Consider the following 17,700-nt stretch of genomic DNA (forward strand, 5'->3'; position numbering starts at 1 on the left):
TATTTTCCACAGCCCTGTTGAAATATGTCCTGTAGCTCAATTGCTAGCGCACTCAGCTCACACGCTAAGGTCCGGTGTTTGAATCTCCTCCGGTACAGCTGAAAAACATTAGGGACATATTTCCATAAGACACCTGCTCTTCCTGTCCCTGTTCACCCATCACTTTAAAATGGGTACCTGGGTGTTAGTTGACTGGTGTGGGTCGCATCCTGGGACAAAACAGACCTAATTTGCCCGAAGTGCTCAGCATGACGAGGGGCTTTCTATATAGTAGTATGTCACAGATGTCAGCTAGGCCTGTATACCATGTACATATACTTGTAGTAAATAAAGATATTATTATTATTATTATTATTAACACAACACTCAAGTAACACTTGCAATACAAAATTGAATCTGCTAATTCCACCTATAGGTTAAGAGAATATTGTAGTAAGTGAATATACAGTAAAAATAAAGCTCGAGTGGAAATAATTGTAAGGAAAAACAGAGTAACTAGTGACATTTCATGTGTATTAAAGATTAAAGAATTTACAAATCAGTGTAGGTGAAGCAAAGAAATTAAAAATTTTTTGTCAAATATTTTACTGGTACAGTATACTGTATATATATTGTACAATGTACTGTATATGTAAAAGCAGGAAATGTAAAGGTTTGTTGCTTTCAAGTTTACAATAATTTTTTTCTACACCAGATTGAGAGATGGCATCTGAGAAAAGTGAGTCGCTGTTTTCTAGGGAGAACAGCAACTCTAGATCTGATATTGAGGATGACATGACCTCGTTAAACAGTGAAGCTTCCTGGAAGGATAAAAACCAAGAGCGCATTGTGCAGATTTCTTCACCTAGGTACAGAGACTGTCTCTTGACTAAAATTCATAAGGCTTACCAAGAGGTAAGTTTTTTTTTATGGTTTATAAAGTGGGAGGTCAATAATGTAAGGTTTGGAAGTCTGGAGAGCAAATAGACCTGGCTGTTAAAACTGAAAGCGGGGAGATGGTAGACAGGGAGGTGGAGGTAAAGTACTGCAGAAATGAGAGGATATTAAAATATATTAGATAGGGAGGTGGGCATACTGTACTGCAAAGATAGTGAGAAGATATTGTTATGAGTTGTTGAATGTTAACCTCTCCAGGGAGGAACCTTTATGTTTGTGAGAGGCTCTTGATGTCAGAAAATAAAATGGGTCTTAAATAAATAAGTAAGTTTGTTCAGGTACAGGTACACATAAATAGTTACATCAATTATCATACATTGCAGCATTTGTGTAGATTACCTAGGATAACCCAAAAAAGTCAAAGTGGCTTATTTTCATTCCGTTCCAATTCCCCATGTTTTGTGTAACTATTATGTGTTTAGCTCTCCCTCATAATTGTAACACAATAATAATAATATTAATAATGTTGAATATTAAAGATGTAAAGGAGCTGTGACTTCATGCACTGGGATGATGTATAGTCGTGGTTCTGACAAAAAGACAACTACCAAGTTGGGGATTTTGAGATGTTACCTAGAGTATACCTGGAGAGGGTTTCAGGGGCCAACGCCCCTGTGGCCCGGTCTGTGACCAGGCTTCGTGGTGGATCAGAGCCTGATTAACCAGGCTGTTACTGTTGGCCACATGCAACCCAATATACGAACCACAGCCTGGCTGGTTAGGTACTGACTTTAGGTGCCTGTACAGTGCCTTCTTGAAGACAGCCAGGGATCTATTGGTAATCCCCCTTATGTATGCTGGGAGGCAGTTGAACAGTCTAGGGCTGCACACACTTATTGTGTTATCTCTTATTGGGCTAGTGGCACCAATGCTTTTCATTGAGGGGATGTTGCATCATCTGCCGAATCTTGCTTTTGTCGGGAGTGATTTTCATGTGCATCTTTGGTACTAATCCCTCAAGGATTTTCCAAGTGTATATTATCATGTATCTCTCCTGCCTTCATTCTAGGGAGTACAGGTTAAGATTTTGTTCAGATTTTTAACTCAGAGGGTTAGTCTCCCAGGATAACCCAGCATTTTCTGCATCATTCAATCAATCAAGTTTATTCTCTATAAGGATTGCAATGCGGGGTTTACAGATTTTGGTTATTGTGTGGTTTACATGTAATAAAATACTAATTACAGAGGGGGCCACTAGGACACCTAGCATGGCTAGGTGACTGTTGGTCTTTTTCCATTGGAGTCCTTAAATCTTCTCCCTAGGGTGCAACCCATAACAACTGACCAACACCCAGGTACCTACTTATTGCTAGGTGAACAGGGACAGAAGGGGTAAGGAAATGTGCCCAGTGTTTCAGCCATGCTGGGAAGTGATCCTGGGTCCCTCAGTGTGTGAACTGAGTTGCAAAGGTTGGTAGATGAATTTGGTAGTGTGTGTAAAAGAAGGAAATTAAAAGTGAACATAGAAAAAGAGCAAGGTGATGAGGGTAGTGAAAATCTAGATAATGATAAATTGAATATCCTATTGAAGGGAGTATAGAGGAAGTAAATACATGTTCAGATATTTAGAAGTGGACTAAGATGGGTCTGTGAAAGACAAGGTAAACTATAGAATAGATGTGGGGGAAAATGTGAGTGGTGTGTTGAGGATTTTGTAAAAGGAAATTAGTTTATCTACAGAAGCATTTCTGAGTGAGATGTCTCTTAATTCATTAATTTTGTTGCACTCCAGTACATAATGACACAAGATAAAGATGTATTAATTAAACTAAATATAGAAGCATAAGAAGGGAATGTACCTGAATACAAGAAGGTCTCCAAAACAGTGGGCATCCACTCTAAGATACATTAATTTCTGCCTCTAACAGCACTGCTTACCTTCTACTATACTAATCTATCCTTATCTCATCTTTGGTACTTGTGCCTGAGGCTCTACTACAGCATATCACCTAAAGCCAATAATTTTGCCCAACAAAGAGCTACTGTATGAATGATCAACCAAGCAAGCACTAGACAACACATGTCCCCATTCCTGAAAAGTTTCAACTTATAAATAAATAAATATCTTTATTTACTACAAGTATATGTACAAGGTATACAGGCCTAGCTGACATCAATGACATACTACTATATAGAAAGCCACTTGTTATGCTGAGCATTTTGGGCAAATTAGGTCAGTTTTTTCCCAGGATGTGACCCACACCAGTTGACTAACACCCAGGTACCCATTTTATACTGATGGGTGAACAGGGACAGGGACAGGGACAGTAGATGTCTTTTGGAAATGTGTCCCTAATGTTTTCCAGCCATACCGGAGGAGATTCGAACCCTGGACCTCAGTGTGTGAGGCGAGTGCACTAGCGATCGAGCTACGGGACGCTTACTCAACACTGACAGGGTCAACAGGAAAGGTGGTGGAGTAGCGATGTATGTCAGAGACAATTTAAATTGTTGTGTTAGACAAGATATTAAATTAGAAGCGTCAGCCACTGAATCTGTTTGGTTACAGCTTCTCGAGGGCCGAGAAAAACTAATTTTGGGTGTGATTTACAGGGCCCCAAATCTTGATAGGGAGTGCAGTAAACTTCTATGGGACGAAATTCGTAAGGCATCTACATACGAAAATGTTGTGCTAATGGGAGATTTCAACTATAGACAGATTGACTGGAGCAATTTGACAGGAAATTTAGAGTCGGGTGACTTTCTTGATACGATCCAGGATTGTTTTTTAAAACAGTTTGTGACAGAGCCAACTAGGGGAAATAACCTCCTTGACTTGGTTCTTGCCAGTAGGGAAACACTAATTAATAATCTTGAGGTTAATGATGAGCTTGGGGAGAGTGATCACAAATCACTCAGTTTTAACATATCATGGAATTCCCCTAATAATGGCAATCAAGTCTCCGTCCCTGACTTTCGCTTGGCTGATTTCATAGGACTGAAAAATTACTTAGGTGGGCTGAACTGGAATGACCTGACTAGGGGTCAGGTAGGTGGTGATGGTTGCCGATATGATGCTTTCCAGGGCATAGTTCTAGCTGCTCAGTCAAATTATGTTCCAAATAGGGAAATCAGATCAAACAAAAATGATCCTAAATGGATGAACAATAGATTAAAATATCTGATTGGTCAAAAGAGAGGCATATATAGGCAAATCAAAAGAGGAGAGGGGCAATTAAGAAATCGATATATTCAGTTAAAGAGAGAAATAAAAAAGGGAATTAGAAAAGCAAATAGAGATTATGAGGTTAAAGTTGCAAGAGAATCGAAGACTAACCCAAAAGGATTCTTTCAGGTATACAGAAGTAAGATCAGGGACAAGATAGGCCCACTCAAAAGTTCCTCGGGTCAGCTCACTGACAGTGATAAGGAAATGTGTAGAATTTTTAACACATACTTCCTCTCAGTTTTTACACAGGAGGATACCAGCGATATTCCAGTAATGATAAATTATGTAGAACAGGACGATAATAAACTGTGCACTATTAGGGTCACAAGTGACATGGTCCTTAGGCAAATAGATAAATTAAAACCTAACAAATCCCCAGGCCCTGATGAACTGTATGCAAGGGTTCTAAAGGAATGTAAAGAGGAGCTTAGCACACCTTTGGCTAATCTTTTCAACATATCACTACAAACTGGCATGGTGCCAGATAAGTGGAAAATGGCAAATGTGATACCTATTTTCAAAACAGGTGACAGGTCCTTAGCTTCGAACTATAGACCAATAAGCCTAACCTCCATAGTGGGAAAATTTATGGAATCAATAATTGCCGAGGCAGTTCGTAGCCACCTTGAAAAGCATAAATTAATCAACGAATCTCAGCATGGTTTTACAAAGGGGCGTTCCTGCCTTACGAATTTATTAACTTTTTTCACTAAGGTATTTGAGGAGGTAGATCATGGTAATGAATATGATATTGTGTATATGGACTCCAGTAAGGCTTTTGACAGGGTCCCACATCAGAGACTATTGAGGAAAATTAAAGCACATGGAATAGGAGGAGAAATTTTTTCCTGGATAGAGGCATGGTTGACAAATAGGCAGCAGAGAGTTTGCATAAATGGGGAGAAATCAGAGTGGGGAAGCGTCACGAGCGGTGTTCCACAGGGGTCAGTGTTGGGCCCCCTGCTGTTCACAATCTACATAAACGACATAGATGAGGGCATAAAGAGCGACATCGGCAAGTTTGCCGATGACACCAAAATAGGCCGTCGAATTCATTCTGACGAGGACATTCGAGCACTCCAGGAAGATTTGAATAGACTGATGCAGTGGTCGGAGAAGTGGCAGATGCAGTTTAATATAGACAAATGCAAAGTTCTAAATGTTGGACAGGACAATAACCATGCCACATATAAACTAAATAATGTAGATCTTAATATTACGGATTGCGAAAAAGATTTAGGAGTTCTGGTTAGCAGTAATCTGAAACCAAGACAACAGTGCATAAGTGTTCGCAATAAAGCTAATAGAATCCTTGGCTTCATATCAAGAAGCATAAATAATAGGAGTCCTCAGGTTGTTCTTCAACTCTATACATCCTTGGTTAGGCCTCATTTAGATTATGCTGCACAGTTTTGGTCACCGTATTACAGAATGGATATAAATTCTCTGGAAAATGTACAAAGGAGGATGACAAAGATGATCCCATGTATCAGAAACCTTCCCTATGAGGATAGACTAAGGGCCCTGAAACTGCACTCTCTAGAAAGACGTAGAATTAGGGGGGATATGATTGAGGTTTATAAGTGGAAGACAGGAATAAATAAAGGGGATGTAAATAGTGTGCTGAAAATATCTAGCCTAGACAGGACTCGCAGCAATGGTTTTAAGTTGGAAAAATTCAGATTCAGGAGGGATATAGGAAAGTACTGGTTTGGTAATAGAGTTGTGGATGAGTGGAACAAACTCCCAAGTACCGTTATAGAGGCCAGAACGTTGTGTAGCTTTAAAAATAGGTTGGATAAATACATGAGTAGATGTGGGTGGGTGTGAGTTGGACCTGATAGCTTGTGCTAACAGGTCGGTTGCCGTGTTCCTCCCTTAAGTCAATGTGACCTGACCTGACTAGGTTGGGTGCATTGGCTTAAGCCGGTAGGGACTTGGACCTGCCTCGCATGGGCCAGTAGGCCTTCTGCAGTGTTCCTTCGTTCTTATGTTCTTATGTTCTTATAAAAAACATACACCTACTATTGTGCATACTACAGGTGGCTCTCCACATTCATGAGGATTAGAGGATCAAGAACTTTGCGAATGTTGAAAATTCGTGAATGTTTGGTGCACAAATATATTGTAGGGAAATATAATAATAGCATTTACACTAACAGCCCCCTTCAAGGCTGGTGACATTGCAGACCTGGAGAGTGTACGAAGAACTTTCACGGCACAGATAAGTGCGATAAGGCACCTAAACTACTGGGAACGGTCCTTGATCTGTATTCCCTCGAACGCAGGCGAGAGAGATATGTGATAATATATACCTGGAAGGTCCTGGAATGATTGGTACCAAACCTGCACACGAAAATCACTCCACATGAAAGCAAAAGACTCGGCAAGAGATGCAACATTCCCCTGATGAAAAGCAGGGGCGCCACGAGTACACTGAGAGACAGCACAATAAGTGTCTGGGGCCCAAGACTGTTCAGTTGCCTCCCAGCATACATAAGGGGGATTACCAATAGACTCCTGGCTGTCTTCAAGAAGGCACTGGACAGGCGCCTAAAGTCAGTACCTGACCAACCGGGCTGTGGTTCGTACATCAGCTTCCGTGCGGCCAGCAATAACAGCCTGGTTGATCAGACCCTGATCCACCATGAGGCCTGGTCTCAGACCGGGCCATGGGGGCATTGACCCCCCGAAACCCTCTCCAGGTAAACTCCAGGTAAGCCTAACAATACTGCTTCCTTAACCTACTGAACCATGAACAATCATAATGCACTTGAAAACATCGTAAAATACATATGTACTGTACATATATTGTATATACATACATGTTATGGTTTAATAACTAATAATGAACAAACAAAACGCTCAACGCTCGTAAGGTTAGGCAGATGAACTCTGATGACTTGTTATGATGATGACAATGATGGTGGTGATAATAGTTAGCCATGTAGTTACTGATGACAGTTGAATGGAGGTGATTATATGGAGTGTAACTGCATGGCATGATGGGTCTAGTGTGTGGATTCTAACTCTTCACTGCCAGCATCACTGCCGATAATAGGTGGTGGATCATCGACATTGTTAGAGTCAGCATTAGCAACAGGAGTAGTGGCAGGCTACTCCCGTTGCAACTGAGATCGTTTCCTCTTCATATCTACAAACAGTTTTGTAGGGAATTATGCTCCTGTCAGCGTTGTTCATCGCTTTCATAGCCCTCAACATCAATGGGTCTATGTCGTAAAAAAATTGTCAGAGGTGTGCTGTCATTCTCATCGCTTGCCCTAGTTTTTCAAGGGTGAGGGCTTGAGGTTGATTGGCCTCAGAAACACTCTCCTCTTCTTCATCCTCATTCTCTGCCTGCACAATCTCCAACAACTCTTCATCATTTAGACCCAGTGCATGTTCTTCAACCAGTTCTCTCACCTCACCCTCCTGCATGTCCTCAAACCCTTCACCCCAACTAGCCTTGCTAACTCCACAGTCTTCCTCACGGCTTTGTTAACCTCGTCCTGAGGACCAAATCCAACAAAATCACACACACACTCTGGTCACAAAGCCCTCCAACAACCCTTCACTGTTTGAGGGTGCAAATCCTTGACACACTCATGCACTATTGAGAGGCAGTGATGGTGAATTTCTTCCAGTATCGAGTGACACTCACATCTGGATCTGCATCCAACACAGTTTGGAGCCTTTGCATTGACCTTCATGTGTAGTAGGCTTTAAATGTAGCTATCACACCCTGTTCAAGAGGTTGTATCAGGGAGGTTGTGATTGGGTGGCTGGGCATTTGCGAATGTTTGAAGCTTGCGAATGTGGAACTCGCGAATGTGGAGGGCCACCTGTATAGATACAGGACATTGAATATTTAATATAAACCTTTTTCTGAGACTTCCTGGACAGTTGGAATAGAACTCGGTCACAATACAAATGCCTCTTTGATATTCCTCATGTATGATTCAACATGAGTAAAAAGACCCCAGAATTTGAAACTTTCTACCTAAAAATTCCAAAGGCTCCGTCTCTGCCAACAGCTTTAAAGCTTATGTTGAAAACCACCTAACTCTAATATGATTCATGACAGCAAGATGCTACATTCCAAACAAATCTTCAAATTGGGTAGTTCTCATTCATTGCTCATCCTCCTGTTCTTGCTTCTACATTTCTTTATCCCACTCCCATATAATTAGTCTCTTTTTCAGAAATAGCTGCTTTACTGATAATTTTACAGAGTATTGTGCTTGTACAAATCAAATACAATTCAAAATAATTACATGAATTATTACTGATATTGTCACTACTTAAATTGCATGTCATCATATCTTTCATTACATACAGGAGAGTCTACTTAGGATAATTACTGTACTTCATGCTCCTAATTCCTTATAAATTCATTTAACTTTCATAAGTATTTATGTATTGTACTTTATTTATATATAATTATGTCATTGTAAGTTTAACCCTTTCAGGGTCCAAGGCCCAAATCTGGAGTCATGCACCAGTGTCCAAGAATTTTCAAAAAAAAAATTTGTTATTTTTTCTTATGAAATCGTAGAGAATCTTTTTGTGAAGGTAATAAAACAAAAAGTACGAAATTTGGTGGAAAATTGACGAAATTATGCTCGCGAATTTTGATGTGTCAGCGATATTTACGAATCGGCGATTTTGCCGACTTTGACTCCCATTTTAGGCCAATTACATTATTCCAATCAACCAAATTCTTAGCTATTTCACTAGTATTACTTCTATTCTATCGATTGAGCACAAGAAATCGCCAAGTCAACTGTTTCAACTACAAAATAAAGTGATCGGAAATTGTTAATTTGGCTAATTTAACACAAAGTTCAAAATATTCCAATTTCAAAATAGGGTCCAGAATAAACAATGTAGGCATTCCTGGCACTAAACTAACATTTCCTCTGTTCATTAGTTATGTTTTGAGGCTTTACAAATAAATTCCATTTTGATTTTTTATTTGCATAATGAATTTTTATTCACACCAAAAAATAGAAGATTTACTGTTATGCAATACTGTAATAATTGTATAAATATCATCACCATATTTGTGAATGTATATTAGACCCACCAGCTGACGTGTATTAGATGTGTGAGGTCGTTTGTTTACTCTTGAATATCGGCAAAAATTTAACATTTCCGCTACTTTGAGCTCAGTTTCAAGCCATTTCCAGTGCTAAAACCAATCAAAATCATCTCTATTTCTGTAATATGTCTTCCATTCTATCAAATGAGACCAAGAAATCGCAAATACAACTATAAAAAACATACGAAAAAACACTGCAAAGTTGCTGTTTTAATCGAAAAATCATGATTTCAGTTTTTTTCTCTCATTATACACAGTGTGCTGCAGGATCTGTTTTATGTGGTGCACACATACCACATAGATGTATTCTCTCATATCTAGGCCCAAATGTACTACTCACAGTTTTTCAGAGTGAGCTGAGCTCATGGCGTAGATCTACGGTTTGGACACTCACCGTAAAGCCGTAGATCTACGGGACGGACCCTGAAAGGGTTAATGTTTGTGCATACAAACATTGATCCTGTATTTAACCTTCTAGATAAAATATACGGCAAATGTTACTAAAATTGGCTTTATGCAAGCAGTTGTTTATTTTCAGTTATAACATTGGGTTTTTAAGCAGTGATAATGATGTCATTGTAACATTGCTTGAATTACTCAGTTCCAGATTTTCTTTTATGTTAACAGAAACCTGGTTGATATATGATTTTGCTATAATGTATTCAATAACAGTAAATAAATAGCCCTTGGTTTGAACTAATCAGAGATACTAAGGTCATACAATGGACCCTCGGTTATTGGCCGTTCCTGTTATCGGCCAACTCGGTGATCGGCTGGTTTTTCGGCTCCCGGTGATTGGCCATTTCGGACACATCCGTCCATCGGCTGGGGCCACTTGCACGTCAGTTTGGCTGTGTCTTTCTGTGCGTGAGGAAGCTTCTGCTCATACCTCCGAACATTTCACTTACATGTATTTTCCTTTTTTGTGTGTGTGTGTGTGTGTGTTTTTGCAGTGCAGCTGTGGAATAAGTAACCATGGCTCCAAAGAAAGATCCTAGTAAAGTTCCTGTAGTAAAGAAAGTGAGAAACACCATGGAATTTAAGCTTGAAGTGTAGCAGGCATGCAGAGAGTGTAGCAAGCATGCAGGGATTGTAGCAGGCACACACGGAGTGTAGCAGGCATACAGGAAGTGTAGCAGGCATGTAGGGAGTGTATCAGGCATGCAAGGAGTGTAACAGGCATGCAGGGAGTGTAACAGGCATGCAGGGAGTGTAGCAGGCATGCTTGGAGTATAGCAGACATGCAGGAAGCATAGCAGGCATACAGGAAGTGTAGCAGGCATGCAGGAAATGTAGTAGGCATTCCAGAAGCCAGCATTAATTGTCAATAAGGGTATGACTGATTTAATTGTTAAAAAAATTATTTTTTGGTGAATATTTTTGTCTGGAATGGATTAATTGTATTTACATAATTAATTCTTATGGGAAATATTATTTCAGTTTTAGGCCGAGCTTCTGCAACAGATTACGGCCAGTAACTGAGGGTCCACTGCGTTGTCTTGTATAACAATGTTAATGTGCAAGATGCAGTCTCTGCTTTATTTTTCAGTATCAGCAAACATTAGCTTTGGAAACCACAAAATGAGTGAGGTTTGAACCCACAGCGAATGAGGCCTAAAACCCCAGGCCAGTGCCTAAGCCGCTCGGCCAGCTGGAAATTGTGTTATTACAGCTTTGTGAGTCATGATTAGCTTTGGAAAATTACAGAGCCTACATCATTGAAGATGGTGATTAGCTTCTTAATATGATTGCTGTTGAGCTTTACTTTGTTTGCTTAGGATTTTCAGCATAAAAGTGAACTGTGATGAGGATGCTCGGTGTGGCAGGGCGTGTGGCGGGCTAGCTGTGGGATTTTCAAGGATAACTCCTGATCAAAGAGGGTGACCAGGTTAAGACTGAACAGGATTCAGTGTGAATACTTTGGGAAGATTTCAGTGCAGCAAGAATGTCCAGTGCATCGTTTCAACATAAATAGTGGAAGTGTTGTACAGTTTGTTAAGGTTGATGAGTGGTGGTTGTGGGAAGATGGTCATGGGCCCACTGTGTGTGGGTGCCAGCCATGTATATACAAACCTCAAAAGGTCTCCATAAACACATCCACCTCCAGCACGGGTGCCATGCTTTCAGTTAACTTAAAAATGAATACATGTTAGTGCATGGAATATAGTCACCGCAAGACAGAAGAAGTCACCCTCCAACCGGAGGGGCCCAAAGAAAGAAGGAAGAAGATGAACGACACCCCCCCCGCCCGGGAGGCCACCGCCGGGTCGCCATATGGAGAAGACCCAGGCCGGAAGTACCGGCAAACCAACAACAACAACAACGACAATGCATGGAATAATTAGAGGCATGTGGTGTCGAGAGTAACGAGGTCGGGACCAGCCAGTGCCTCCTCCTCCACGCCATGGGGGAGGGGGAAGATGTAGGTGAAGATGAAGGAACACACTGGTTTTAAGCAGTCAGATACCCACATCTTTCATGATGTGCATGGGAAACAAATAAATGTTGCATTTATTATAAGCAAGACATAATAATAATGAATATATTTTGACATGATACATAGTTGTACAAAAGAATATAATAGTTGGGTGAACATGCCAAACGCCCCATTGTATGCAGAGCATTTTGGGCAAACTTAAAACTAACTTAAGATTAATAAAGCAATAACAGTTCATATGGTCATGAGATGAGTTACAGTTAGTACAAGAGAACTGAGTATTATTAGGTAATACTATGTGGCTTTAATAAGTCTAGTAGAGAAGTTCAGTAGGGAATAATTATTGAATCAGTTTATAAAAATTGCAATACACCTACCATCCGACTTACGACCTGCTCAACATACGACCATTCGACTTACAACCATGTTTTTTATGCCAAATTTCTGGGGAATAAACAACTGTTTGTGTTGTACACAGTGTTTATCCTAAACCTTACAGTATAAAATACAGTACTAACAGCATAAAAAGTAAAGTAAAAAATGAAATACCAAAATAAAACAATAAAATAAAGTCATTACAAAAATGTGATGTTGATATTCAGTAGTAAGGTTCGACTTACGTCCATTTCGACTTAAAACCGGTTTGTCGGAACCGAACTCGGTCGTAAGTCGGATGGTACCTGTATTACAATAGAACAATTTAAAAAAATTTACAATATGATGTATTACAATTTAGTACCATTTAAAACAATGAAATTTAAACATTCTGATTTTGAAGTGATGAATAAATGGTTAAGCAATCCTCAGCACAATATGCAGTAATGAAATTGAAACAATTTTAAGTTGAGCAGTCTAAAATTATTTATAAATTTTTTGAGTAGCTTTTGAGTAACTGGTAGGTATTAAGTACAGTTTGTCTGGTTAATTTTGGGTGATGCAGTGATTTCTAAGTAGGGCCTTAAACTGATTTGCAGGCAGGGGTCCTTTAGTATGTTCTGGCAATGAATTCCAGATCTTCGGGCCCTTTACGTGCATAGCATTTTTGCATAGGGAGAGATGGACACGAGGGATATCAAAGAGTGATTTGTGTCTCGTATTATGGCTGTGTGTTCTGTTATAATTATCAAGGAGAAGTTTGAGAGGAGGGTTTATATTTGAGTGTAGTGTCCTGTGTATGTAGTAGGCACAATAATAAGTGTGGATGTTTTCCATATTAAGCAAGTTAAGAATCTTGAAAAGTGGTAGAGTATGTTGTCTAGTGCAGGAGTTAGTAATCATTTGCACTGCAGCTTTTTGTTGGGCTATTATATGGTTTAAGGTGATTTGCTGTGGTTGAGCCCCATGCACGAATACCATAGGTAAGGTAAGGGTAAATGAGAGAGTGGTACAGAGCAAGAAGAGCTGATTGGGGTACATAGTACTGTATCTCTGAAAGGATGCCCACTGTTTTGGAGACTTTCTTGGAAATTTGCTATACAGTGGAACCTCAAAAATCAAACTTAATCCATTCCAGGAGCTAGTTCTAAATTCGAAAAGTCTGAAATTTGAAGCAATATTTCCCATTAGAAATAATGGAAATACAATTAATCCGTTCCAGAAACCCAAAAATATTCACACAAAAAATACATTTTATAGAGATTAAATACAGTTTTACATACAACAAATACTATAGTTTTTAATTATGTATAGTAATACAAATAAAATAACATTTTTACTTACCTTTATTGAAGATTGGTGATGGCATCTTGAAGATAGGGAGGAGGAGAGAGGGAGTTGGGGTTAGTGTTTGGAAAGAGAATCCCCCTCCATGAGAACTTCAAGTAAAGCCCTCTCTGGGGTTACTTCCCTTCTCTGTCTTTTAATGCCACTAGGACCAGCTTGAGAGTCACTGGACCCCTGTCTCACAAAATAACTGTCCACAGTCCTCTGTTTCTGGCACCTCTTTAACATTTCCCTAAAATGGGACATGGTTCTGTCACTGAACTTGTTGCAAAGATGGCTTGTTTCAGCTTGCTCAGGGTGGTACTTCTGCACAAGCATTTGGACATCATTCCACTTGGCACAAATCTCCTTAATCTTTGAAGAAGACACCTCATCCACTCCCTCTTCCTCCTCCTCTGAAGCAAGTTCCTCAGCTGTGGCCTGATACTGCTCCAGATGAAGCTCTTGCAGCTCTTCAGTGGTTAGCTCTTCCCTGTGGTCCTCCACCAACTCTTCCACATCCTCACCACTCACCTCCAACCCCAGGGTGTTCCCCAATGCCACAATAGAGTCCACAACAGGCAGAGGGTCAGCTGGGTCAGGGTCAGCCTCAAACCCTTCAAAATCCCTCTTTTGGACACAGTCTGGCCACAATTGTCTCCAAGCAGAGTTCAAAGTCCTGGAAGTCACTCCCTCCCAAGCCTTACTTATAAGGCTTATGGAGTTGTAGATGTTGAAGTGATTCCTCCAGAACTCTCTTAGGGTCAACTTAGTGTCTGTGGTCACTTCAAAGCACTTTTCAAACACTGCTTTTGTGTAGAGTTTTTTGAAGTTAGAAATGACCTGCTGGTCCATGGACTGGAGGGGAGGAGTGGTGTTAGGAGGCAAGAACTTCACTTAAATAAAACTGAATTCCTTAGACAAGAAGTCTAATAAGTTTGGAGGATGAGCAGGAGCATTGTCCATTAACAGGAGGCACTTGAGTGGCAATTTCTTTTCCTGGAGGTATTTTTTCACACTGGGGCCAAACACTTCACAGACCCACTCTTCGAAAATTTGCCTTGTGACCCATGCCTTATGATTAGCTTTCCACAAGACACATAACTTGTTCTTAAAGACATTGTTTTTCTTAAACACTCTCGGATTTTCTGAATGATACACAAGTAAAGGCTTCACTTTAAAATCACCACTAGCATTAGCACAGAATAAAAGAGTAAGCCTGTCTTTCATAGGCTTGTGTCCTGGCAGTGCCTTTTCCTCCTGTGTGATGAAGGTCCTTTTTGGCATTTTCTTCCAAAACAAGCCTGTTTTGTCACAATTAAACACTTGTTCAGGTTTGAATTCTTCACTGTCTATGTGCCCCTTAACCCTTTCAGGGTCCGTCCCGTAGATCTACGGCTGGTCGGTGAGTGTCCAAACCGTAGATCTACGCCAAAATTCTAGCGCCGTCAAATTTAGCGCGAAAGCGCTCATAGGCCTACATATGAGAGAATGGGTCTGCGCCGTGGGTGTGTGCCATAAACAAAAAATCTAGGCGCCTGCATAGCATTGTGGGAACGCCGGCTCAGTCACCCTTGTTCACCATGCCTCGTCGCAAGTCAGCTCTCACTCCCCGGAAAATTGGGACTCTCCTCTTCCTGTCTGATAGTTCTGACACTGATGGAAGTGGAAATGAAGACGAATTCTACGGCTTTGATAAGTTAGTGACCGAAAATAATGACCAGGATATCGATAATAGTGCAGAAAACCCCGACGATCCTCGACCTTCTACCTCTGGTGTGGGCACTCGTGACTCACGGTCGGGTGTTCCTAAACGTAAGAGAAAACTAATATTTTCCCGTGGCCTGGCCTCTGACTTCAGTAATGACGATGATTCTGACGTGGATTGTGATTTTATTGCGCTCGACGATCATTCGAGTAGTGATAGTGAGGAAACATATTCACCAGTGAAGCGTCGGTATGTTCGCCGCCGCATGCGCTCGGGTAGTGTACCCTATGCTGTGCCCAGGGGACGGAGTACATCCCGGAGTACATCCCGGAGTACATCCTGTGGCCCTACACCCGTTTTAGGTAGTGATAGTGAGGATGATGTGGCTACACTTGGCATGGATGGGCCACAGGCATCAGTGGATGGTGTTAGTGGGGCTGGTGGTGGTAGTGGCACCGCCATGCGTGACTCGCTGTGCCACGCGGGGACCCACGCTGCTGACTCGTCAGTTCAAGGACAAAGCGGAGCGTCACCCACCAGCCCGCCACAACCACCCGTACAACCAGCCTATGATGTCCAGTATCCACCAGCAAACTGTATCTGGGATTGGCAGCAAAATCCCAATTTTGTTCCCAGCCCTCACCACTTTGATGACTCTCAAAGTGGAATTCTACCTACCTGTCCCCTTGGAACTACGGCCAATGAACTGGAATTCTTTGAATTATTCTTTGACCAGCCATTGATGGAAATTATTGTCAGGGAAAGTAATAAGTATTTTCGGTACACCATGGCAAATACGATCTTATCACCACAGTCAAGACTACACAGGTGGAAAGAGACGACTGTTGCAGAAATGTATTTGCTTTTTGCAACAATAATGCTTATGCCTCACGTCTATAAGCATAATATAAAAGCATACTGGTCCACAGATCTGCTAATTTGTACCCCATCCTTCAGTGAAATAATACCAGTGAACAGGTTTATCTTACTGTTACGTATGTTGCACTTCTCTGACAAAACCAGGCCTGACAGAAGTGACAGGTTATACAAGATTAGAAATGTTTTCATGTATCTCAAACAAAAGTTCAGGATATACAGTGGACCCCCGCATAGCGAACTTAATCCGTGCAAGAGGGCTGGTCGTTATGCGAAATGTTCGCTATGCGAATTAATTTTCCCCATAAGAAATAATGGAAATAAAATTAATCCGTGCAAGACACCCAAAAGTATGAAAAAAAAATTTTTTTACCACAAAAAAATGTTAATTTTAGTACACACAAACTGAAAAAGGCATGCACAATTACATGACACTTACTTTTATTGAAGATCTGGTGATGATTGATGGGATGGGAGGAGGGGAGAGAGAGTGTTAGTGTTTAGAAGGGGAATCCCCTTCCATTAACACTTGAGGAGGCAAGTCCTTTTCCGGGGTTACTTCCCTTCTTCTTTTAATGCCACTAGGACCAGCTTCAGAGTCACTGGACTTCTTTCTGTCCATAGAGCTCTGTACCTCCCGTTCCTTTACGATTTGTCTAAAATGGGCCATAACATTGTCATTGAAATAGTCACCAGCACGCCTTGCAACAGCTGTGTCAGGGTGATTTTCATCCATAAAGGTTTGCAGTTCAACCCACTGTGCACACATTTCCTTAATTTTTGAAGTAGGCACAATGGATTCCACAACTGGCATAGGCTTCTCAGGGTTAGCCCCAAACCCTTCAAAATCTTTCTTAATTTCCATACTAATTCTCACCCTTTTTACCACAGGGTTGGCACTAGAAGCTTTCTTGGGGCCCATGGTCACTTATTTTCAACAAACAGAACCGAAAACACTGTAATAATACGAAATATTCCGAGTGTATGCTTGAATGTTACCGCGGAGGCTAGCTGGTAAACAATGGGACGGGCGGCACATGTGAGGCTGGCTGAGGCCGCACATTGGACGCGTCTCGGACGAAGTTCGCTGAGCGGGTTTTTGTCTACTATGCGGGGCAAAATTTTAGCGATCAAAGCGTTCGCTATGCGGAATGTTCGCTATGCAAGGCGTTCGCTATGCGGGGGTCCACTGTACTTTTATCCATTCAAGAATCTTGTAATTGACGAGTCTTTGATTTTGTTCAAAGGTAGACTGTCATTCAAGCAGTATATACCGAGCAAGAGGAACCGCTTTGGTATAAAATTGTTTGTACTCTGTGATTGTGACAGTGGCCTGGTGTTGGATATTGTTGTATACACGGGTAGTAAAACATTGAAAGATACCAAGATGTTATTGTGTATATCAGGTGACGTAGTAAGAAACATGATGGCACCTTATCTTGGTAAGGGCCATACATTATATACCGATAACTGGTACACAAGCCCATTACTCAGTGATTTCATGCAAGTGAACAAGACAGATGTGTGTGGCACAGTGGGTTCTAATCGTAAACATATGCCCAGGCTCAACGCAGGTGTTCGTGGTGATGACGTGCAGGTGTTTACTGCCAATGACATCATGGCATTACGGTGGCATGACAAACGAGATGTCACATTGTTGACAACCATTCACCGTAATGAAATGCAAGACAGTGGCAAAGTTGATTGAGTGACTAATGAACGTATTCGAAAACCAGTGACAGTGATTGATTATACACAAAACATGCGCTTGG

The 17,700-nt window shown here is 41.0% G+C and overlaps 1 protein-coding gene across 2 annotated transcripts in view; it reads left to right on the top strand.

The window, feature by feature from the left end:
• Positions 1-17,700, top strand: part of LOC128705812 (uncharacterized) — a 61,925-nt gene that overhangs the window by 9,043 nt on the left and 35,182 nt on the right. The window contains exon 2 of one of the 2 annotated variants that reach the window (XM_070082450.1): positions 695-894. In XM_070082450.1, the coding sequence (XP_069938551.1) occupies positions 703-894 (192 nt within the window). In that variant the 5' untranslated portion in view covers positions 695-702. Of the gene's footprint in view, positions 1-694; positions 895-17,700 lie in introns of those variants that run through there. The other variant, XM_070082451.1, reaches the window with a different exon arrangement.

The sequence above is a fragment of the Cherax quadricarinatus genome, chromosome 7 (assembly GCF_038502225.1).
Source record: "Cherax quadricarinatus isolate ZL_2023a chromosome 7, ASM3850222v1, whole genome shotgun sequence".
NCBI lineage: Eukaryota > Metazoa > Arthropoda > Malacostraca > Decapoda > Parastacidae > Cherax > Cherax quadricarinatus.